This window comes from Ursus maritimus, assembly GCF_017311325.1.
Source record: "Ursus maritimus isolate PB19 chromosome X unlocalized genomic scaffold, ASM1731132v1 scaffold_X1, whole genome shotgun sequence".
NCBI lineage: Eukaryota > Metazoa > Chordata > Mammalia > Carnivora > Ursidae > Ursus > Ursus maritimus.
In genome coordinates, this window is record NW_024423319.1 from 109498689 (window position 1) to 109521993 (window position 23305).

The window sequence follows — 23305 nt, forward strand, 5'->3', positions numbered from 1 at the left end:
CCCCCCCCCCCCCCCCCCCCCCGCCAAGGCTGACCTGTGTCCTTAGAAACTGAAAGGTAATGGTTGCTCCGAGCATGGGCTGCATTTGCAAATGAAAATCTGCCTTTTACCTCTTTTTTTTTAATCTGTGATCTGTTTGCCTAAGATTTGCCTGGATAAATCAACCGTTTTATCCCTGGTGGCTGTGTTTCAGAAAGTGAGCCAGGAAGGTAGGAAACCTCATCTGGACACTCGGGGGCCGTGATTCTGTTGTGCCCTGGCTGTGAGACCTTGTGTGAATCTTTGTGCTTCACTTCCCCCATCTCGAAGGAAAACCAATACCTTCCCTGCCAGTCTGTCAGGGTGGTTCTGAAATTCAACCAAGATGTTTGTGGAACTACTTTGTGAATGTCAAAGCAGGTCACCATTGTGGTGATTGAAGCTTTTAGTTAATTTATGATATCTTGACGGGGGAAAAAACCCTTGATGTCTCATATATAATAAAAATTCCAGTGTGGCATTTAATCATATTTAATATTTATAAATCTAAATTAGTATCTTAGGAGTTGTAAAAATAAGCTGGTTGAATATTACTGTGGTATAAATCCTCAGTGTAAACATAGTCTAGTGACCTGAATGACAAATATCAGGTAAAAATGTCAACTCTGGGTATGAGACGATTTTTCTATTGAACATGGATTACTTGGAATTTTGAGTGGCAATATCAATCTGCTCTGTGTTAATGAGGTACTGAAAAGTCTCTATCCCAACCCTTGGTGGAGCCACGGAGGGGCTCTTTGGGGAGGTGTTGAGGCTCGAGTACAGGACCCGACACAGACCTTTGAGAAGGAAGAGGAAAGAAGGAACTCGTGTCACCAGATTAAAACATCATTTCCTCCTACAGTACATCCCTGGTTTTTGATGTACTGTATGGTGACTAACATAATATAATAAAAAAATATTATTATAAAAAAAAAACATCATNTCCTCAGCGACAAGATACTCCCCTAACTTGCAGGTTTCCTACAAAAATGGCTGACATAAGTCGGGGGCTGCTGTCCTTCATCGCTGTCCTCTGCCTGTTCCCATCACTCTCCTTCGTCTTCAGATTGCTTGCTTTCCTCAATTAACTAATTATAGCGGTCGCCGCGGCCTTGGTGTTAGCATCTGCATTGCCACTTCTTAACAGCATCATTAGGAAGCCCATGCTTTTTGATGGGAGTAGGTAGAGTCCAGGGAACCATCCTGTAAGCAGTGTCCGATTCATTCTGCGGCAATGTGATTTTTGACTCCAAGTGAACGTCTGTGGGGAGCAGTTATCCATTGGAGGTAATTAACCATACGGGCGGTGAAGTGTTTATTCAGCATATGCATTTGTCCTTTCTCGAGCAGCGATCACAAAAGGGTGAATTTGGCTATGATAGGCTCTCGTTTAAGACCCCTCATGATTATTTTTTCAGAACTTTTAGGTGAGACATTGATACTGCAGTTATTTTTTTAAAAGATTTTATTTATTGATTTTAGAGAGCGTGCGGGGTGGTATGGAGGGGAGGGAGAGAGAATCCCAAGCAGACTCCCCACTGAGCACGAAGCCCAATGTGGGCTCGATCCCACAGTCCTGAGATCATGACCTGAGCCGAAGCTGAGAGTGAGCCATTTAACCGACTGAGCCACCCAGGTGCCCCCTACAGTGATTTTTTTTTCATTGTCTTCTCCTCTTGTAGCAGTCCACACTGAAATATTTGGGAATGAAATGATGTCTGGGATTTGCTTCAAAATAACGTGGAAGGGGGTGGTGTGGGTGCCAGTAGAGATGAAACAAAGCTGGCTTTGAGTTTGAGTTGATAATTGTTGAGAGAAGTGAAGGGGCTATGGGAGTTTCATTATTCTCTCTCTCTCCCTCTCTCACTCCATATATATATAATTTGTATTTTTCTATGATAAAAAGTAAAAACCCAAAAAACGACCCTACCGTAGGTTTCCCATTGCCTCAAGATAGAGGCAGCCCTGTTGACATGGCCTTCAGACCCCTTTACCACCTGGCACGTATTAACCCTTCCAGGTTCATCTTCTCCTGAAATTATTTGCAATTGCCCTAACACATCTTACCTTTGGCCTTTGCACTTGTTGTCTTCTCTTCCTGCAACACTTTTTCTTTCCTTTTCCATCACCTCATCCTCACACCAGTTTGCCTGGCTCTTCTGGACCTTCGGATCCCAGACAGCATCACTTCCCGCGGGCCTTCCCTGATCGACCTCCACCCCAGTGTGGGTTAAGTACCCTCCTGGGGGTTCTCTGTCACCGTTCCCCTCACTTCTGCCTTCCTGACTGATTCTAACCACCATTTCCTTCTTATCACTCTCATTGTATTATACACTTTTTTGAGGAAAGGGATTAGGCCTCATTCTCGCTTCTATCCATTGAACGCCACACAATGCCTGGCATAGAGCAGACAATCCATAAATGAGAAAACAAAAGACCTACCCAGGGCTTGTTGACACTTGGCCTCAGGGCTCCCAACGCCTCCTGCACAGAGCCAGCGATTCCTGGTGCTGATGTGGCTGCTGCCTGCCTCCTTGTTTCTTCTTGTGCCCATTCACCTCACCTCTGTTCTGTGTCTTTGGGATATTCAGTGACTTCGTATAAAGTCACAGCAGTGCAGGAGTAAGTTTGAATGTTCTTTCCAGAATCTCTGCATGTGGTAGGGAAGGTCCAGTCAAATTCAGAGCTTTTATACTTTGAAAAATAACGAGTTTTGAACTGGTGTCCTATACCACTAGGCATATTTAAACACGTTCCTTGTTGATGTGCTATGTAGCTCCCCCATTTGGAGTAAGTCTGTAGGACGCACCTCCAGGGGCGTTGGATCTACATTCTCAAGTTGATGGCGGACATGTGAGCCACAAGGAATGTTCATTACAACAATTTAACATAGGAAACAGAAAAAAAAAACCCATGTATTTAGACAGGATGGATAAAGACATTTCCGTCCAGTCCTCATATAATGGAATGCGATGCTGAAGTAGAGCTAGACGTGCAGGGCTACATATGGTGTGACACTACGTATATAAGGTTCAAAAACATGCAGAACTTAACAGCACACTGTTTAGGAATTCATACATTATAATATGCATATACATGCGTATATAATTATATACGTGTATAGCAAGCACATATGATATACATATCTATAATCTTGTACATGCATGTACATAATATACGTGTGCATATGTATATACGCACGTGCATGTATATTTTTATACACGCACATAGACGTGCAGGGAACTGATACAGAGATCAGGACAGAGGTGTTCTCTGAGCAGGAGGGAGGAGATGTGACTGGAAAGAGGCACGTGAGACTCTGACAGTACAGATAATGCTCTGTGTCTTGGGCTGCATGGTAGGAGCAATGTTTTACATTTCATTATACTTTATAATTTGTATATAAGCTAAATACATTCTTTGGAGATGACATACTTCCTAATAAAGATAACAGTGAAACTAAATCGATCAGCAAGTTTTAAGTGAGGCTACGTTCCCAGCGCTTTGAGGAAGGAAGAGGTTTTTCTTGTTGCTTTTCTTCCACTGTTCGTGGGGTCATTTTAAGCCAAGCATTCGTCACTTTCTGCTTTACCTAAGAGACTGTTGGTAGAAACACAAACTGCAGTAGTTCCCCATTGGTGATCAGCAGGAAGTAGATTCAGTAGACCGATCACCTCTCTTTCTCTCCCACACCGTGTCCTGTCCTTGTTCATTTCAGATGTTGCCGTGGTGGACATGAGCGATGTTTCCAGACAGCCTTCACTCTTTTACCATCTGGGGGTCCGAGAAAGCTTTGACATGGCCAACAATGTGATCCTGTACCATGACACCGACGCGGACACGGCTCTTTCATTGAAGGTAAAGGCTATTGCTCATCTTGTGAACACTTGGCTTTGGGAAAGCGGTGTCATATGTTCAGAGGAAATGTACATGGAGCGCAGGAGGTTGGAGAAAAACAAGATTTGCTTGTGCAATTCCTTCCTTCCTGCTAGAGCTTCTTGCTCACAGAGATGACTTCCTTACTGCTGTGTGAGCACACGTACTACAGAGAGGCGTTTGTAGACAACTTCAGTGCTTCCAGGCTCATTAGGGAAGTGAAGTCAAAAACTGTTAGTTTCCACTGAAGCAAACACACGTCTCTGAATCTTTTAGTGGGCAATTTCCTCCAAACCTACACATTTAAAAAAATAGTTTCTCAACTCAAATGATAAGATGACGACACAGAACAGTTACCAAAGTGGCAGAAAGTTCTAGATAGGCATCCATATTTAATGTGTTGTCCCCCACCCCACCCCACCATTCAAAGCAGAGCAGAACTGAAAACTTGTCTGTTCATGCATAATTCAATAATGATTGATATGTTTAAAAAATGATTCTTGCAAGTTTGATACAGGTGTTTTTTGGATAATAGTACTTCCCAAAAATGCTCATATTTGGAACAGAGAGGGGGAGACGACAGGGAGGAGGAGGACCTGTGTGGAAGTGCTGAATCACTATACTGTACCCCTAAAAAGAATACGACGCTGTAGGTTAACTAACTGGAATTAAAGTAAAAACTTAAAAAGTGCTCATATTTGTAAAATGTGAATGTCTAAGGTGAGCTGCTATAAAACTCAGGGAATATTAACATTGTCGAATGTCTTAATATTGGTCAGAAAATCCTGCTCTGCATTAAATGATTGCAGGAGTAAAAGCTTAGTTTGTTTACAGCAGTGTTACTCAACCTTGACTGCACTTTAGAATTACTTGGACAGCTTGTAAATCTCCCAACACCCAGGTCATACCCCAGACCAATTACATCACAGTCTCTGAGGGATTTTTTTAACCTCTCAAAAGTACAGCCACGGGTGAGAACTAGTGGCTTCAAATTAGCTTTTGTGGACAGCAGTTCTAAATGTCCAGCTCCCTTAGTGTTAAAAATGACTAGTATATAAAGAGCACAATTTTGTGATGGTAAAGTTGAACATTTTTTGTGTTTCTTGAGATTTAACATTAACCAGATTTTTCTGGGTTCTGTAATAACTGGGGGTTATTTCCTGGTAGAAGTCCAGCCTGCTTCCAGTGTGGAACCTCTCTGTGTTCTGTATCATACACTTGACTTCGATGTGTACTGTGTAATTAGGGCACAGTGCTGGGTTTTAAGAAGTCATTCAGAGGAACGTTGAAAGAAGAAAGGGTCTATTATTGTACTTTATGCTGTATAATAGTTTCCCAAAAGGCTATAAACCCATCTAAATTATTACTTTAGATATTTACATACTGATTTTTTTCTTCACTGATTTTCACTTGAAGTAGTTGTGCTTGGAAATATTTAGAATTAGAAAATATGAAAGGATAGATTATTAAGCCGTATTTTGATGAGAAACATGAAATTCGAAAGCATTTTTTTCCAATGCAGTATAGTTTTTTTCCCTCAACAATGCCTTAGTGGACTCCTTTGGAAAGTCCCATGACCTAGATAAGTTTTACTTTCTTAGAATATGGAAGAATATTTCCTAAAATGGAAATGGGTGGTCCGTTGTATCTGACATCAGAAGAAGGAAGCTACGCTTGTCATCAGAAAGCTGAAATCTCAGAATGTATAAAACCCATTTTACGGGGTAGTTGTTTAATCAGGTTTCCTCTTGTCAGCAAGTGTTGGCTTCCAGCGCATACGGGGTACAGTCAAGGGCCGCATAACCATTATGCGAAGTTAGCTGCCTAAAACCGTCGTCATTGGGTTCGATAGTTCCTAGACGTTCCGGTGAGGTGTCGGAAGTGCTCCCAGCAGCCCCCTTGTGTGGGAAAGCTGCCGGGCGCCACGATGGAGCCGAGAAGTGCCCGTAGCCCCGAGGATATCGCGGTACTTCCCGGGCAGTCCCGCGCCGTCCCTGACCTTCCTCACTGGCAGGCAAGCTGCGGGGCATTCAGAGCCCCAAACTTGAATCTCAGGACGTGTGGACAAAAGCATTGCCCCTGCTATGGGAAATCCTTATAACCAAATATGCCCCTCCATCATTCCCAAAGCTAGCCAATTACAATACGTTTTCCCTAGAATATGAATTTTACAATTCTCCGAGGCTCCCCCTATTCGAAGCTTTTCGCACACGGGAAGGGCAAGGTTTCAAATGAATAACTCCTGCTCTAAGACAAAGTGCTTGCAGTGCTTATGGAAATAAATGGCTATTTTCGAAAGCTATATTCATCTTCTCTTTTTCTTTTCAGGATATGGTAACTCAGAAAAACACAGTAAGTATGATATTTTCCGATTTTTAACCTGGTAAATCCATAAGTTTCAGCTTGCCTGAAAATCCCACAGATAGCAAAGTGGTGTCTAATTGTGCCCGTTGGCGTGTTTCTCAGGGGGACGGCTAGAACCCCTGTCCTTCAAGCTGCCCGCTAGCTCAGGCCCCACTCCCATCCAGGGTGCAGGGCGGAAGGTAGGGTCAGGAAGATGGCCTTGTTCTTCATGGCGCACTAGGACTTTGAGCCTGGAATCATCTGGCAGTCTCCTACTGATCTGGGTTGGTCCCGCCAACCACCAAGATCCTTTTTGCAGGAGCCATTATCTCCCACATTTGCCACCAAAGTTTCCCTAACAACAGAGAAACAAGAACTTATACCCCAGGTAATATGGGGGCCTAGCCAAGAGATGCCTGCCACAAGCTGTAAAGAACTAGGACAGGATTCTTCCTGCTCTTTCATATACGTGCCAAAGTCTCCCAGTTTGGCTTCTAAGTGCCTGCAGTGACGTAGTGATAACGCCATGTTGGTTGGAATCGTATAATGAAATCCCCACTTGAAAGACCTTCAAATAAGTTGATGTCCTTGGAAATTGTTCCAGGGTTACCATGTACCTTTGTCCCTTAAAGCACCCATCTTCCTAGACCTATAGCACTGTGGTTTGACCAGTCGTGACCTAGATGATGAAGGACATTTCCTTCATCCCCCCTTTCCTTTGGCCCTCAGCCTGCTTCGACTGGTCCTTCTAGAAAGGAAGGGCCTCCTGCCTCTTTTTCTCCAGCAGTTGGAATTCTCAAAGGGAGGACAAAAAGGGCCAGGAGGTAGATTCTTCCAAGCGTCCCCTCTATAGGGGAACGGGAGCTTTGCATGACTTCACCCCCTCCACAGAAGGCCCCACTCCGCAGCTGTGGGGCCTAGTCTTGTCTGGAACCCAGGCAAGCTTCCTCCCTGAGATGGAAGCCTTGACCCTCCTCCTCCAAGCCAGAAGATGAAGTTATAGAAACAAAACAAATGATGTACTTTATGTAATTACCCCTGGAGCTTGGATTTAACAAGCTGACCTGTAAAATTAAAGCATCAGAATGGGTTTGAGTTCTTGAGAAAAGAAATAGGAAGACCTGTGGCTTCATTTTGTCCTATTTAGGTACTCATACTGTCCACTTATGGGGGTCTTTCTTGTTCTTTCTAGATTTCGATTTCTTAAATTACCTCCTTCATGGAGATAGTGGGGATCCAGTAAAAGGAGCCTGGGCCTGCGGCCGGCAGGAAAGGGTGGTAATCCTGACCTTGTCTCTAAGTACCATTGGGCAGTTATCCTCAGTGTCCTCATCAGCAAAACGAGAAGGTTGAACTCTTTTCACTTGGTTCGTAGATAACTTCCAGCTCTCAGAGTCTGTGGTTCCATATTTTGCACAAATGAAAAGGCATAACTTGGATTTAATGCAAAGAATGTCTCAGAAATGGCTATTCCTCTGAACAGGAATTACTTTAAGGTGAGGTACAAAGAAGAAAACTCTTTCTCCATCCTGACTGTTGTGTGTTTTGGAGCCTGGAAATATTGTTCTCCAAGAGCCTTAGTGTCACTCTGTTACCATTCCAATAAATACCTTCTCTTCTGGTACATTCTCCCTCCTCTAAACACCGAGAATTCCTTCACATTCTTGGTAATTGTAATTATATCATGGCACCATTCTCCTTAGGTGGTATGTGTGTGTGTGTGTGTGTGTGTGTGTGTTTGGAATGAACTTATTCTAGAGGATTTGACAACTAATCTTACTGCTATATTTGCCATTACTTTAGAATTCTGTGTTCAGTGCTGGTTGTCATGCTTGATGGGGTATGAAAATTTAGAGCATTCAAGAGAACAAAATAAAGGACCAGAGGTGGCTGGAAGGGTGGGGGAAAAGCACCTAAGAGGAAAGGTTGAAGGGAAACAACCTTGAGAGGTATTGTTCATGGTTATTTTCAAATGATTTCTATTTCTGGAAAGTAGGGAGACACTACTGCTCCAGGTGTCAGTGAAATAGGGCAAACTCAGAAAAGGCTGGGATCAGCAGAATGGTCATCTCACAGCTAATGGTGATTAAACATTAAAAGAGAATGTCACAGTAAATCAGGTGACTTTTACTGAGAATTTGCTCGCTTGTCCCTTCAGTATGGATTGGGCTAATGCTGCTTGGAAGCAGCGGTCTGGATTGTCTAACTCCAGAGGTTTTGGGAAAGAATCTGATGAAATTATGGGTCTGTCATAATTGGACGGCTTTTAAAAAGGTGATACAGCATAGTCCTAGGTGGTGAATTACGAAGTCCTGGGAATCAGGTGTATGGATAAAATTCCCCATGCTGAACGTGTCGCTAAATGCTTGAAGTGCTTTATGAATGAGGTGGAAACCAAGGTGCTTTGAGATCTCTGCCTTCAGGGAGTCATTTTATATTTCTAGAATTATCCCTATTGGTGTGTTGAACTTAGCTTCATTTGATAAAAGGCTGGTGTATTAGGGCTCTCCAGACAGACAGAACCAGTAGGAGACAAATGGAAAGGGAGAAGGAGACACTTACTCTGGGGAATCTCTTCTGGTGATTACGGGGGCTGAGAAGTCCCACCATCTGCCATCTGCAAGTTGGAGACCCAGGAAAGCTGGTGGTGTAATTAAGACATAAGTCCCAAGGCCTGAGAATTAAGGGAGCCAATGGGGTAAATCCCAGTCCCAAAATCCGAGCAGATGACTGTCCCAGCTCAAGCACCAAGGGGGCAAAAGGGGTAAATTCCTCTTTTCTCTGCCTTTCATTCTCTTCAGGCCTCAGTGGGTTGGGTGATGCCCACCCATAGTGGGAAGGGCAATCTGCTTGGCTCAGTCCACTGACTCAAACGCTAATCTCACTCGGAAACACCCTTAAAGCACACCCAGAACTAACGTTTAATCTGGATACCCCATGGCCAGTCAAGGTGACACACAGAATTAACCATCACAGATAGGCATGCTTGCTTCCATTTCTAGAAGCATTTGTTTGGCAGTGATGTTGAAGCAGTGATGGGAAGCCAATTTCTAGACTTCAGGCCATTCTGGGCTCTTCTCTTTGGAAACACAGTATCACCTTTTATACTCAGCTCTTTTTCAGAAGATGCTCTTGTTCTCATGTTCCGAGTTTTTTTTAATGCTTTATTTAGGCCTACTTTACATACCGTGAAGTTCACTTGTGTGCACAGGATTCAGTGATTTTTAGTAAGTTAGAATTGTGCTGCCCTTGCCACAATCCAGTGTGAGAGCATTTTTATCACAAAAACACCTGTTTGCAGACAGTCCCTGTTCCACCCCCAGCCCTAAGCAACCACCAGTCTTTGTCTTACAGATGTACCTCTCCACAATTTTTCGTGGAAATGGAACCATACGATACTGTGATCTTTTGTGTCTCCTTTCTTTCACTTAGGATGGTGTTTCTGAAGCTCGTCCATGATGTGGCAGGTATCCGTAGTTCTTCCGTACTGCCAGATAGTTATATCGAGTGGGTATGCCACATTTTGTTTCTCTGAATAACTACACAGTTTATCCAGATGAAATGTGGGATACCCGTATGATAGAACACTAGTGAGCCATAAAAAAAAGTCACTGGGCACTTGGATTATTTCCACTTTTTGGGTATTATGAATAACGTCGCTAAAACGTTCAGGTACAGATCTTCGTGTGGAAATATGTCTTCATTCCTCTTGGGTAAAATACCTAGGGGTGGGATTGCTGGGTCATCGGGTAAATAAATGTTTAACTTTCAAAGAAACTACCAAGATGATACCGAGAGTGGCTATGGCATTTTTATATTTCCAACAGCAACAAAGGTGTAGTTTTTTCACGTCCTCACCAATACTTGGTATTGTCTGTCTTTTTACATCCACTGAAGTGAGCGTGAGGTGCTGTCTCACTGTGGTTGTGTTTCCCTGGTGATGAACGATGTTGAGCACCTTCCCATGGCTTATTAGCCATTCATAGTCTCTTCGATGAACTGTTTATAAGAATCTTCAGCTCATTTTTAATTTTTTTTTGTCTTATTATGGAGTTGTAAGAGTTCCTTGTATATTCTGGAAGCAAAGTCCTTATCAGAGACTTTATCAATTACTACTTTTATGGATAGTGCTTTTGATGTTGTATCTAGGAACTCTTAGCCTAACCCAGGGCCACAAAGAATTACTCCTATGTTTTCTTTTTGAAAGTTCACTATATTGGACACTTGAAACTAATATAACGTGTATGTTAATCACACTGGAATTAAAAAAATAAAAAACATTTTAGAGAAAATTTAAAAAAAAGTTTTAGAGTTTTGAGCTCTTACAGTTTTCTCTCTGATGAATTTGGAGTTAGTTTTTGGGTCTGGTGTGAGCTCGAGGTCCAGCTTCCTTGTTCTGCATGTGGGTATCCAGTCGTCCCAGCACCATTTCTTAAAAAGACTTCGTTCTCCGGCGAATTGTCTTGGCACCCTTGTCAAAATCAACTGGTCATAAATGTAAGGGCTTGCTTCTGGACTTCAAATTCTCTTCCATTGATCTGTATGTTTACTCTTACTGTGGGGTCATGCGTTTTGATTACTGTAGTTTTATTTTTTATAATAATTTTTTATTATGTTAGTCACCATACAGTACATCCCTAGTTTTTGATATAAAGTTCCATGATTCATTACTTGCATGTAACACCCAGTGCACCATGCAATACGTGCCCTCCTTAATACCCACCACCGGCCTATTGATTACTGTAGTTTTATAGTAAGTTTTGAAATTAGGGTATCTGGTTCCCCCAGCTTTGTTCTTTTTCAACATCGTTTTGGCCATCTGGGGCCACTTGGAACTCTATATGAATTTGAGAACTGGCTTTTGCGTTGTTACAAAACAGGCCATTGGAATTTTGATACAGTTTGCATTGTATCTGTATACCCCTTGTGTGGTATAGACATTGTAACAAGGTTGTCTTCCAACCCAAGAACACAGCATGTGTTTCTGTTTCTTTAGGTCCTCTTTAATTTATTTCAGCATTGTTTTATAGTGTTCAGTGTACAGGGTTTTCACCTTCTTGGTTAAATTTATTCCTGATATTTTATTCATTTGGTTGCTCTTGTAAATAAAATCTTTTTCTTAATTTCCTTTTCAGGATAGATCTTCTTTAAGTTTATTTATTTAAAGGAAGCCCTACACCCAACATGGGGCTTAAACTCACGACCCTAAGATCAAAAGTCCTATGCTCTACTGACTGAGCCAGCCAGGCGCCCCAGGATAGATATTTTTTAAAATATCTTTCATAAAAATGTTTTGCACCTAACACGCTGTACTTCATAATTCATTTTTTATTAAGTTTTGATTCCAGTGTAGTTAACCTAGTATTGTTTCGGCTTCAGGTGTAGAGTACAGCGATTCAGCAGTTCTAGGCCTTGCTCAGTGCTCATCACTGGATTCATCCCCAGCCCCTATTTCCCCCATCCTCCCATGAGATGCAGCTTTTGATCCAAGTTCCATAACAATTACTTCTTTTCTGTCTTCTTTTCATCTATTTTCATCCTTATGCTATTTCCTTCTGCTTTACAGATACCAAAGATAGTCATTTTCTGCATTTTATCACTTCCGAAAACCTGTTTATATGCTGAAAGGTCAAGGTTGAGCCTTTATGGGAACAGGAGTGAAAATGTAGCCAACCCGGAGAGAAGACTTTATCTATTAAACCTTGGAACTTCCTGGTAGTTTGTTATTAGTGTACATAGTCCATAGGTATTCTTTAACTGTTTTAATTTTCCTTTGCAAAAAAATAATCATACCTTCAATGTTATGGTCTATTTGGCAGGTTGGTTCCCCCTGGACGTAGGCTCTGAGACTGAGTTGAGTGTGCAGGAGAGGTATGCAGCAGGCCCTTGGGATCCAGACTGAGGAAGAGGAGGGAAAGAAGCAGCACCAGTCAGAGGGAAATGAAGCTGGGAAGCAGGCTCAGGGATGGCCATGGAGGGCTCTGGCATTTGAACGGGCTTTCTGAGTTGTTCTGAGTTGGGATGAGATGTCCAGGCCTTTATACTCCTGCCTCCAGCCCTCACTGGGAAGTGTGCGACTTTGGGTGAGGTACCCTCTGCCACGGTTCCGGATGGCGGGGGCTCGCAGCAGGGGCGGCACATCCTTCCCTGAAGTGGGGGTGCTCTCTGTGTGTGCCTGAGCACCCACCACGCTACAGTCATTTTATTTGAGATATTTATAAATCCTATGTACCCCAAGATTGAGGACTGTGTCTCTAGGCTGAGAGGCACAGAAATTACTTTTTCCTTTGAACTGGTGGGTCAATACCTGGAAGCTATACGTAGCCTCCCCTGACAGGAAACGCGGGTTCATGCACCTGCCGCGTCGCCCAGGAAAATTACTAGGAGAAGACGAGCCATTCCACCCAGTACTTAGGGAAGGAATTGTTAAAAGTCCACTAGACCTCATTTTCATTTGTCATGTCCTAAAGCCAGAGCTCACAGTTGGCTTTTAAAAAGCAAAGGTAAATATCCAAGCTAGGATCACATTATTAAAAAGCACCTTATTAAAAAACTAATCTGGTTCTTGACCTCTGGACTAGGTGGTTGTTTTTCTTTCCTGGAAAACCAGTGAGATTTAAGGGAAACTCATTGTTCTCATTAAAATAGTTATCTCTGTAAATTAGAAATTCTTTGAGAAACAGACCTGGGCAATACTGGGTGCATTTTCTACAATATTGGAAGGCTTTTTGCCTGGCTCACGAGCACACTGAGGACTTGAGTTTTAAGAGAACAGAATTTCTCTGGGTCTTTCCCGCTTGCCTCCCTTCTTCAGTTAGCTGTGGCTTGGGATCCACAACTGTGAAAGAAAATGTAGATTGCTCAGGGACACTTTGGTAAAAGGACAATTAAATTTCTTTTCTCCTTTAGATATCCTTTGGGTTTTCTAAGTTCAGATCAGAATTCCTACCACTTTTAGTAGTGAAGAATGAATTTCAAACAAGGCTACATCTCCTAGTAGAGGGGCAGAATTTTAGTTTACACATAGAATTGACTTATGTAAAAATCTCTGTCCTTTGAGTATTTATTTCGTCCGTGTAGCTATTTTTTAGTATTTCTACCTCATCTTAGATTCTCTTTTCTCTAGTCTTGATTGATGTCTTTTTTTCTGCCTACATGCATGTAGTCTGGTGTTGTCTTTCTGATTGGAGTGTTCTGGAAGTGCAAACCACAAAACTTGAGCCTGTTCCTCTTGAATATCACAGGAGCGATGTCACATTTCACAGGGCCAATGTCAGAACCAAAACAGAAATCTCTAATTCTGCCTACCAACTGAGTAAGTCTTTGTGTCTGATGATATCCATTTATTTTCTTTAACCTCAGAGACAATGCACATAGCATAAAATTCACCATTGGCCCGTCTGTTTGTGTTGGGTATTTTCTTTTGTGTATCCCAGCTTGCTTTATTGAAGGATCTTTGAGAATTGAGCCGGAATGGCAGTTACTGACAAGAATCCTGGGGAGGAGGGGGAAGGCCCTGAGGTTTGTCTGGCTCTGCGGTCCTCTGTGGGCCATTTGGTTAAGCTTTCTGGGTCTTGGTTTCCTCCTGTGTAAAATGAGATGATGAATCAGGTGATTACTGAGACTTATGCCAGATCTGCAATAATTCTCGGACTTTATGATAGTCATTCAGTTGTTGGAACAAAGCAGAGGAGCTATTGAAGTAGCTGGGTTGGTGCTGCTTGGCATGTTTCCAGCAGGGAAATCTTCAATTACCTTTTTAAGTGGCACAACAGCCTGACAATCCGGTTGAAATTGTTATTCGGCTTCTGTATATTTGTTCCTATCCTGCCCAAATAAATATAGAAAAGCAGCAATAGAATGCTGTTTGCAATGATCTCAAACAAAACAAAACCCTGCATTTCCCTGATGTGCATGTGTAGTGATTTAAAAAATTCTCCTGTAACTGACTAGACAAAGAATTGTATCTATTAAAAAACAAATCGTATCTGTTAGGGCTTAAAACCCTGTGATGCTTTCTCAGAGCAGCACCTGACTTGGTTTTTCTTTCTTAATGAATTGACCTTTTCACGTGTGGTCATGTTAAATAATTTTTTAAAAAATTACTGTCCCATGTTCATTCACTCTGTAAATTTTCTTGGGAACGCTTTTCTGTGCTTTTCTGGTTTCCATTTTCACTAAGCACTTGCAGCCCTTTTACGTTACGAGATTCAAGCTCTTTTTTTTTTTTAATTTTTTATTTTATTATGTTAGTCACCATACAGTACATCCCCGGTTTCCGATGTAAGGCTCGATGATTCATTAGTTGCGTATAACACCCAGTGCACCATGCAATACGTGCCCTCCTGACTACCCATCACCGGTCTATCTCATTCCCCCACCCCCTCCCCTCTGAAGCCCTCAGTTTGTTTCTCATAGTCCATAGTCTCTCATGTTTCATTCCCCCTTCTGATTACCCCCCCTTTCTTTATCCCTTTCTTCCCGTACCGATCATCCTAGTTCTTATGTTCCATAGATGAGAGAAATCATATGATAGTTGTCTTTCTCTGCTTGACTTATTTCACTTAGCATTATCTTCTCCAGTGCCGTCCATGTTGTAGCAAATGTTGAGAACTCGTTCTTTCTGATAGCTGAGTAATATTCCATTGTATATATGGACCACAACTTCTTAATCCAGTCATCTGTTGAAGGGCAACGAGATTCGAGCTCTAATATATGACGTCGTGTCAGCATTCAAGGTATGCCTTCTTCCCTAAGTGCTCAGAAATCATTTTATCTGGGGAGTGTTTAACCACTTTTCATCTGCCTTAGATCCCCTCCCCCACTTCTGATTAGGTCATTTGTTGACTGATTAAATGTTAGTGTCGTGATTAAAAAAACATACATTCTCTAGGAGGTGGAGCTGAAAGTCTCACTGTGAAGTCTGTTGCGATAAGTTTTTACACATTGTATTTGCTCCAAAGAGTTGATTTATAAGCACTGTGCTGCTATTGACCACCTTTGCCACCTGCTGCTGGCCGTAAATAAGAATAGGAGCAGGCTAATGAGTCCCCTTCACGTGTGTCTGTGTCCTGGCCCTCTTGCCTAGAGTACCTGCAGAGGAGCCAGTGGAGGGGAAGGTTCTGGGTGTCCTTGGTTAGTGACCATTACTGAAACCCGCGGACAGTGAGGTTAAGAACCCAGTATGCTCTGCTTCCCTGGGCTGTTCTGGAGAATCCAGGCTGCTGTTTGTGGATGGGAATCCTGCTGTTTTTGTGGAAGTCTTTATATGTGAAGCGCACTGGAGAAACTCCTGTTTTAGGGCTGCGGGTGGGGTGTTCTATGTGAAACAGCTTCTGGGAGTCCAGCGCAGGGGCTGTTAGATTTTGGAGGGCTCTGGGATCCCTTTGTCAGTCTGGAGGAGCCTATGGATCCCTTCTCAGAATACAGCTTAAAATGCTTGCTTAAATATACAAAGGATTACAAAGGAGACCAATTATACTGAAACATAGCTATGAAAATATTTTTTTAAAGTTGTAATCTATGGGGGCGCCTGGGTGCCTCGGTCGGTTAAGCATCCTCCTTCTGCTCAGGTCACGATCCCAGGGTCTTGGGATCGAGCCCCACATCGGGCTCCCTTCTCGGCAGGGAATCTTCTTCTCCCTCTGCCTCTGCCCCTCGCTCTTTCTTTCTCTCTCTCTCTCTCTCTCTCCCTCTCCCTCTCCCTCTCCCTGTCAAATAAACTCTTCAAAAAATAAAAATAAAGTTGTAATCTATGTGCTGCTTTATTAATGTCTCAAGTAATTAGATCAAACAGGCCTGAAAACTGTCATAATTTTGGAGTAATAATGGGTATAAAAGTTATTTTGGGATCTCTCTGCAGGAAGTATAATGTGATATGAAAAATTCTATGGCTTCTATTAGTGACAAAGGCCCAGATCCTGCTAAAACTAAGATGTGTTACCTACATTCCTAATGGAAGGCAACATTACATTTCAGTTAAAAGTAAATGGTGACAAAGATATGATTTGTTTCTCATTCAAGTTCACAGGCTCCCAAGGAATACTAGACTCCAGGTTCAGAACTCCTGGTCCAGTCTAGAACTATTGAGCACAGCTAATACTTACTGCATGCCCGCTATGCACCGTGGTCACAGTTAGGTCTCTGTCACCTAAAGAAGTTAACTGTATTATTGTCCCCATTGTGAAGATGAGACCCCTGAGATTTGGATAGATAAGTACGTGGTCCAGGGTCATTCATCTGGTTTGGAATGGAGCTGGGGTTTAGTCCTTGGCTGTCCCAGGTCTCCACTGTCTTGCTATGCTTGAACAGACATGACACTTCCTGTTTCAGTGTTAATACGGTATTTTGTCTTCCCCTAACTTAGCAAATGTGAAAAAAAACAACCCACTACCCAGCTCTGGTGAGATGAGGATGAAATGGAGTTGCCTCCATGCACTACGGGTGGGAGCAGAAATTACTCCATCCTTGGTGACAGCAGCACACACCCAGAACCTTAACCTGACTCTAGTCATTTCATTCTTGGGAAGCTCCTCTTGGGAAAAGACCACAGTGTAAAGACGCAAAGGTGTTCGTCTCCATGTACAGGAAGAAACTTCTCAGAACAAGGTTAAATAATAGGAGAATGGTTAAGTACACGATAAATATTCACCACATGGTGTACTAGGCAAGCATTAAAAGTTAGGGCGTTTGACTGTGGAAGTGTTGAATTTCACTAGATCATACATGTGAAACTAACCCTGTATGATGACTACCTGGAACTGAAATAGAAACTTACAGGGGCGCCTGGGTGGCTCAGTCGTTAAGCGTCTGCCTTCAGCTCAGGGTATGATCCCGGCGTTCTGGGATCGAGCCCCACATCAGGCTCTTCCGCTGGGAGCCTGCTTCTTCCTCTCCCACTCCCCCTGCTTGTGTTCCCCCTCTCACTGGCTGTCTCTCTCTGTCAAATAAATAAATAAAATCTTTTTTAAAAAAATGAAATAGAAACTTATAAAAGGAGTGAATGGCAGAGGGGAACAATTACGGCATTGCAGACTGTATAATCCAACTTTTACAATGAGAGCTTTTCAGAAAGCACTTATTCCTTAATGTAGTGGTGCTATAGGATAATCTGTTCATGGTGGTGAATCTGTACAGGGCAGTAGTTCGAGAAATCTCCATCACTAAGTTAGCAACTAGAGACTTTGGAGGACGGATTCCTCCACTCCCTAACCTCACAGGGTCTGAGACCAGCGGCTTTTACCCTGCTCTCTGACCTCACTTCACTGTCTCGGAATCTTCCTTTTGGAGATACTTGAAGAGTGTTTGGAATAAGGGTTTACATATTAATGGGCCTAGCATACTGGTTCTAATGCCCCTTTATGTAGGAAACTAAGCTGCCTTTGTTGAATGTGTTTTAATAAGCTGGATTCTTGAGATGTTTCCATTTATAAATGTAACAATTACAAATATACAAGCTTGGTTCGCTATTGGACATGTGTTATGCTAATCAATGTTTTTCTTTTTAATTTCTGGTCTCCTCACCAACAAAAGTCTGAATGTGCCCCATCATTTGAAGATGTTTGGGCCTATTCTTCTTCTTTATAAGAACGAAAGAACTGCACTCAAAAGCCTGTGCTTTCATTTGGAAGTTTATGAATTGCTTTTGTAAATGTAGCCATTAGTCCCAATTGCTTTCTGTAAAATTTCTTGAACTTTTATACACTTCATGAGAGATTTTCTCAAAGGGAGTATTTTTACTTTGCCAAGGCTCCAGATTCCTGCTGTCTCCTCAGTCCTGTTCATTCAACTCGCTCAGTTGTTCGCAGAGGTCACGTATTCCCTCTCTTTCTCCTCATTTTTCTCTAACTGTGGCTGAACGTTTGCCCAAAGGATCAGGTCCCCTCCTGGCTCGGGCAGGTCTTCACGAGCCTCTGCTGCTCTCGCTCTGCCCACTGGAGCCCGAAGCTGGAACAGGGCACCCAGCTTGTATTTGTCAAGGTCTTATTTTTTCACACCTATTATTGAGGGCTCGAGTAGGATGGGGACAGAGTTGACTTTTGCGCTATTTGGAAGGAATGGGCTTGCTGAAGAAAGACTATCAACAAGATTTCAGCAGAAGTGTTCGTTTTGGAAAGAGTTTTAAGACCTGTAATATTTGTATCCAAAGAGGTGGGATTCTCGGACCTGCAGGGTTATTTAGTTGTAACGTCGGGAAATCTTTTTGTCAGAATTGTTACTCTGTATAATGTTCTGTCTTTTAAGCCAAGAGAAGAAAAGAAACAAGTATAAATTGATAGAATTTGTTATATTACCGTTTCTGTTAACCACTTCCGGTTCTTTTTGTTGGTTTCTGTGGATTCCGGGTAACAAATGGTGTGGTTTCCTTGGGCCAGTACCGCCTTGTTGCCGCCTGCATCTTTTGTGCTGTTAGTGTCAATAAATCCCATTTCTGTATGTTACAGTCCCCGACATAGGATTACATACGTCGTTTTACGCAGTTGCCTTTTAAATCAGTTAGGAGAAGAAAGAAGAGATTGGCAATCCCATCATCTGTTCCTTTGCTGGCATATTCGTTTGTATCAAGTCAATTAGAATTAGTGTCTGGGGTCACTCGCCTTCAGCCTGAAGAACTTGCTTTAGTAGTTTTTGTAAGACGGGTCTCCTAGGAACAAATTAGCTCCGTGGTTGTTGATCTGAAAATATCTTCATTTCACCTTCATTTTGAAAATCTAGTTTTGCTAGAAAGAAGATTCTGGCTGACTTATTTTGTCTTTCGTCCCTTTGAGTATGTCATTGTGCCGCCTTCTGGCTTCATTAATTCCAGAAAAAAAGTCAGATGTTGATTTAATTGGAGTTCCCTTGTACGCGCTAAGACATTTTTCTCTTGCTGCCTTCAAGATTTGAAAATGTTGGCTGTGGTATATCTGGGTATGGATCTCTGAGTTTATCCAGTGGGAAGTTCATTAAATTTCTTTGCTATGTAGATCCATTTAATCACATTTAGGAAGTTTTCAGGAATTATTTCTTTGGATATCTTTCTGCTCCTTTCTCTCCTGTCCTTCTGGGACTCCCATAATGTGACATGTATGTTGGTGCGCTGGATGGTGTCCTGGATTTCTCTGAGGTTCTGCTCCTTTTTCTTCATTCTTTCTTCTCTCTGTTCCTTAGATTGCATAGACTGTTGGTCTGTGTGCAAGTTGGCTGGTTCTTTCTTCCACGCAGATTTCCTGTTGGGTCCCTTCAGTGAATTTTTAATTTTGGTTATTGTACTTTTGAACACCAGAAATTCTATTTGCTCCTTTTTTGTGACTTCTGTCTCTTCATTGATATTTTCTATTCGATGAGACATCATCATACTGTCAATTCTTTCAGCATTTCGGGTGTCCTCTAGTTCTTGGAGCGTCTTTATAATAGCTGCTGTCCAGTCTTTGTCTCCTAAGTCCAGTATCTGGGGCCTTCCAAAGGCAGCTGCTGGCACCCACTGTTTTTCCTATGCATGGATCACACAGGCCTGTTCCTTGGCATGTTTGTTTCTTTTTTGTTGAAAAGTGGACATTTTATTTTTTTTCCCAAGATTTTATTTATTTGAGAGAGAGAGCACAAGAAGGGGGAACAACAGGCAGAGGGAGGGGAAGAAGCAGACTCCCCACTGAGCAGGGAGCCTAACGCAGGACTCCCGACACAGGGCTCGATCCCAGGACCCCGGGATCATGACCTGAGCTGAAGGCAGATGCTTCACCGACTAAGCCACCCAGGCGCCCTCTGGTCCTCTTGACCACACTTGCCTGGAACAGAGCTGCTCCGGCCCAGGCCATAGTGAATGACAATGCTGGTGGCCTGGCCTTGCCCAGGAGAAACCGTCATCCTAGACTAGAGGTTGTAGGGTAAGAGGGAGCCCCTTCTTCTTGCCTGTCCCCACCCAGGGTAGCGTTTCTGTTGCTCGGGGCTGGAGGATAGGGGAGAGCAGGTTATCCAATGCTAGAGTGTCGCTGTTCTTACCAAGATGAGTTGATTTTCTTGAATAAATGTTTCTCTGCTTGCTGTATGCTCTTCGGACAATTCATAGAGACTTAAAATGTTAAAAAAATTTTTTTTCTTTGCCAGTTAGGACTGTTTTTCTAGGGAGATAATCTGAGGAGCTTCTCACCCTACCCCCCAGGTCTAGCTCTAACTTTTTGGAAAAAAAAAAAAAAAACTCTGCTTCTGCACAGATATTTTACCTTCTAGACCTCACTGATGCACACAGTCCTTTCCTTCCTCTGTCTGCAGTCAGAAGGCTTTCTTCCAATTGGAAGAAGAAGCAGTGGAAGAAGAAGCAGTTTAACCTTCTGATTGCATAAAAGGCATTTAATTTACTTCAGTAACGTGGCTTTCTTTATAAATGAGGGAGAAATTTGTCTAACCTACCCAAACCTTACTTTGTTGGACAGTGTGAGTCTGTCTTTGAGGATATGAAGATAATTACCAGGAAGGGAAGTTTCTTTGTTCCCCTGGTGCAAGCAGTTCCCAGTGAGTGCTGAGAAGTACCTAGAGTTTTCTCCCTGACCCCAGTTACCACCCACACATCTGAATTTTTGCCACTTCTGTTTATAACACGCTGGTATCTGTATTTTGAGGGATTTAACCCCAATATCTGGTGCCCATGGGGATGGTCTCCAGCTGCTCTTCTGGGTAAGTATTCTGAGAAAATCCTATTTTCAGGAATCATAGAACATGAAGGAGCTTAATATAAGGCGATGGCTGGCCTGCCACCTGTTTTTGTGTGACCAGTCAGTTCAGAATGCTTATTACATTTTTAGATCATGGGGAAAAGTCCGAAGATGAAGAGTATTTCAGGACATGTGACAATACGAAATTCAGATTTGTGTCCATAAGTAAACTTTGGGACATAGTTCCGCTCACGTGTTTATGTGTTGTCTACAGTTGCTTTGATGCTATGATAGGGAGAGTTGAGTGGTTGCAACAGAGACAGGCCCACAAAATCCAAAATCCTTCCCACCTAGTTTTTTTTTTTACCGAACAAGTTTTCTGACCCAGTCTAAATATGTTTGAATGGAGCAGCATGAGTAATTTTTTTCTTCAAGAAATATTTTAGGGCCTAACAACCATGTCTCAGTAGGACTTAGAGATGCCTGACAAGGTACAAAAGAGAGAGTTTCAGGACAAGTAGTTAGTTGGAGTTCAGGTGGAAATAAGCATGCCATCTGTTCTGTAAGCAAATCTCATTCAGAAGGAAAACTTAAAAACATAGGTCACGTGGGTATTTGAAATGAGCTCCCCAGGGGTGCAGGTTTTCCCACAGCTTCTGTTTGATCTGAGATGGTAGCATTCTGACTGTGTTTTCTGTAATTACCAAATTTCTTTCTAATTTAGAAGACGCTATATTCCTTATTTGGTTTCTTGTTTTTGGAGAAAGTGTGCTTCCCAAGGTTATGTCTGTATTAACCTAAAATACTCAGATAATTCCATTGGCTGAGTTTTAAAAAATTAAAGAGAAGATCAGACGAATTATTTGTGGCATGATAAACATTCTTGAAAACTAAGTGAAGAGCTAGGAGTTAAAAAGTCTGGAATTTTAAGCTAGTTGCTTTTTGTGACAGTGTAGACGAAAGATTGATATAAGAATGTCCTATAAGGATGTATTTTCATCTTTCAAATGTGCTAAAAAATTGAGCACGATTCAGTGCTTTTTAGGGGTAGTGTTTATGCTTTGCAAAGGATCATAATTCATAGTCAAATTGTAAAGCTTTAGCATCCTTGTTTAAAACATCTCTAAGCTTAGTCACATTTATTGGTATCTGTTCCCTGCAAGACAGTTTTTACCCCAAAGTTTGTAATGGTTCACCTGTGGTTAAATGGCCAAACAGTAGGAGTTTTGCATCTACGCTGAAAGAAAGAAAATCTGCCTTCCCATTGCAGTTCTTGGTTATCATTGGGTCCAAGCTCACTCTTATTTGGGGGGCATGTAGGGAAATGATGTCACTTCCATGACTCCAAGCCCTAAAAGCTCTGCCGGAGAAGCTCAGAGACCTACACAGACCAGTTCTCCTTCCCCATCCTGCCAGCTTCCGCCTGCCCAATCCACGGCTGTGCTTCTGTGTCCATGACTTTGTGAAACATTTTTGTTTCTGTTTTCCAGGCATCTAGTGGAAATTATTATTTCATCCCGTACATCGTGACACCGTGTGCTGATTATTTTTGCTGCGAGAGTGACGCCCAGAGGCGCGCCTCAGAGTACATGCAGCCCAACTGGGACGCCATCCTGGGTCCGCTGTGTGTGCCCCTGGTGGACCGGTTTAGTAGCCTCCTCAAGGACATCCACGTGACCTCATGGTAATTCCCATTCGCCGTCAGCAGCCCTGGGACCTTTGCCAGAATTTTCCCTTCACGTTCATGGAGGCGGTAGACGCTTTGGAGACTGTAATGCCCAGGGAATGGGAAACCCCAGCCGATCCATTTTAAGTTCTTCTGGAATCCATTATTGCTCCTTGCTACCTCACTAAGTTGGGCCATTGAGGTGTAGCCAAAAGAGAATAGAAGTGGAGTTTTAGCAGGTGAGGGCTGAGCCTGTATCTGGCCCCAAATCCCCTCGTGACCTTGATAAATAATTCTGTGTAGCCGTTTCCTCATCCAGAAAATAAGGACGTTAAGTCACTGTTTCCATGCTCTTTCAACCCTGGGATTTCCATGTTTTAAGATCCTTTCCGAACTTGATCTTTGTCCCCCCTGCCCCCAACCCCATGTGGCTGTTGAGGTTGTTAAAATGGCTCAGCAGGCTCACTCCCGTCATTAAGTTCTTGCGTTGAGTCAAGCCACAGGGCATCCTGACCTCAGGAGGTCTCGGGACGTGTTCTTTGCGGATTTCTGTCAGAGAAGGTGGGGAATACTCATTCAGAGGTGGGCAGGTTGGGGTCTGAGTCCTGGGTCAGACGATTTTGCACTTGGCAGCCTCGGAAAAGTCAGCTCACCTATCTGAGCCTCTGTGCTCGAGAAGCCATACCTTAAAATGTTCTTACTCTAAAAGTTGGAGGCCAAAATTCTCCACTAAACCCAAGGATCCAATGGTTGTGCTTGCAGCCAGTTT

The 23305-nt window shown here is 42.7% G+C and overlaps 1 protein-coding gene across 1 annotated transcript in view; it reads left to right on the forward strand.

The window, feature by feature from the left end:
• Positions 1 to 23305, forward strand: part of MAP3K15 (mitogen-activated protein kinase kinase kinase 15) — a 122004-nt gene that overhangs the window by 16140 nt on the left and 82559 nt on the right. Inside the window, exons 2-4 of the mRNA XM_040633703.1 lie at positions 3740 to 3879; positions 6226 to 6249; positions 22361 to 22554. Coding sequence (XP_040489637.1) covers positions 3740 to 3879; positions 6226 to 6249; positions 22361 to 22554 — 358 coding nt within the window. The remainder of the gene's footprint in view (positions 1 to 3739; positions 3880 to 6225; positions 6250 to 22360; positions 22555 to 23305) is intronic.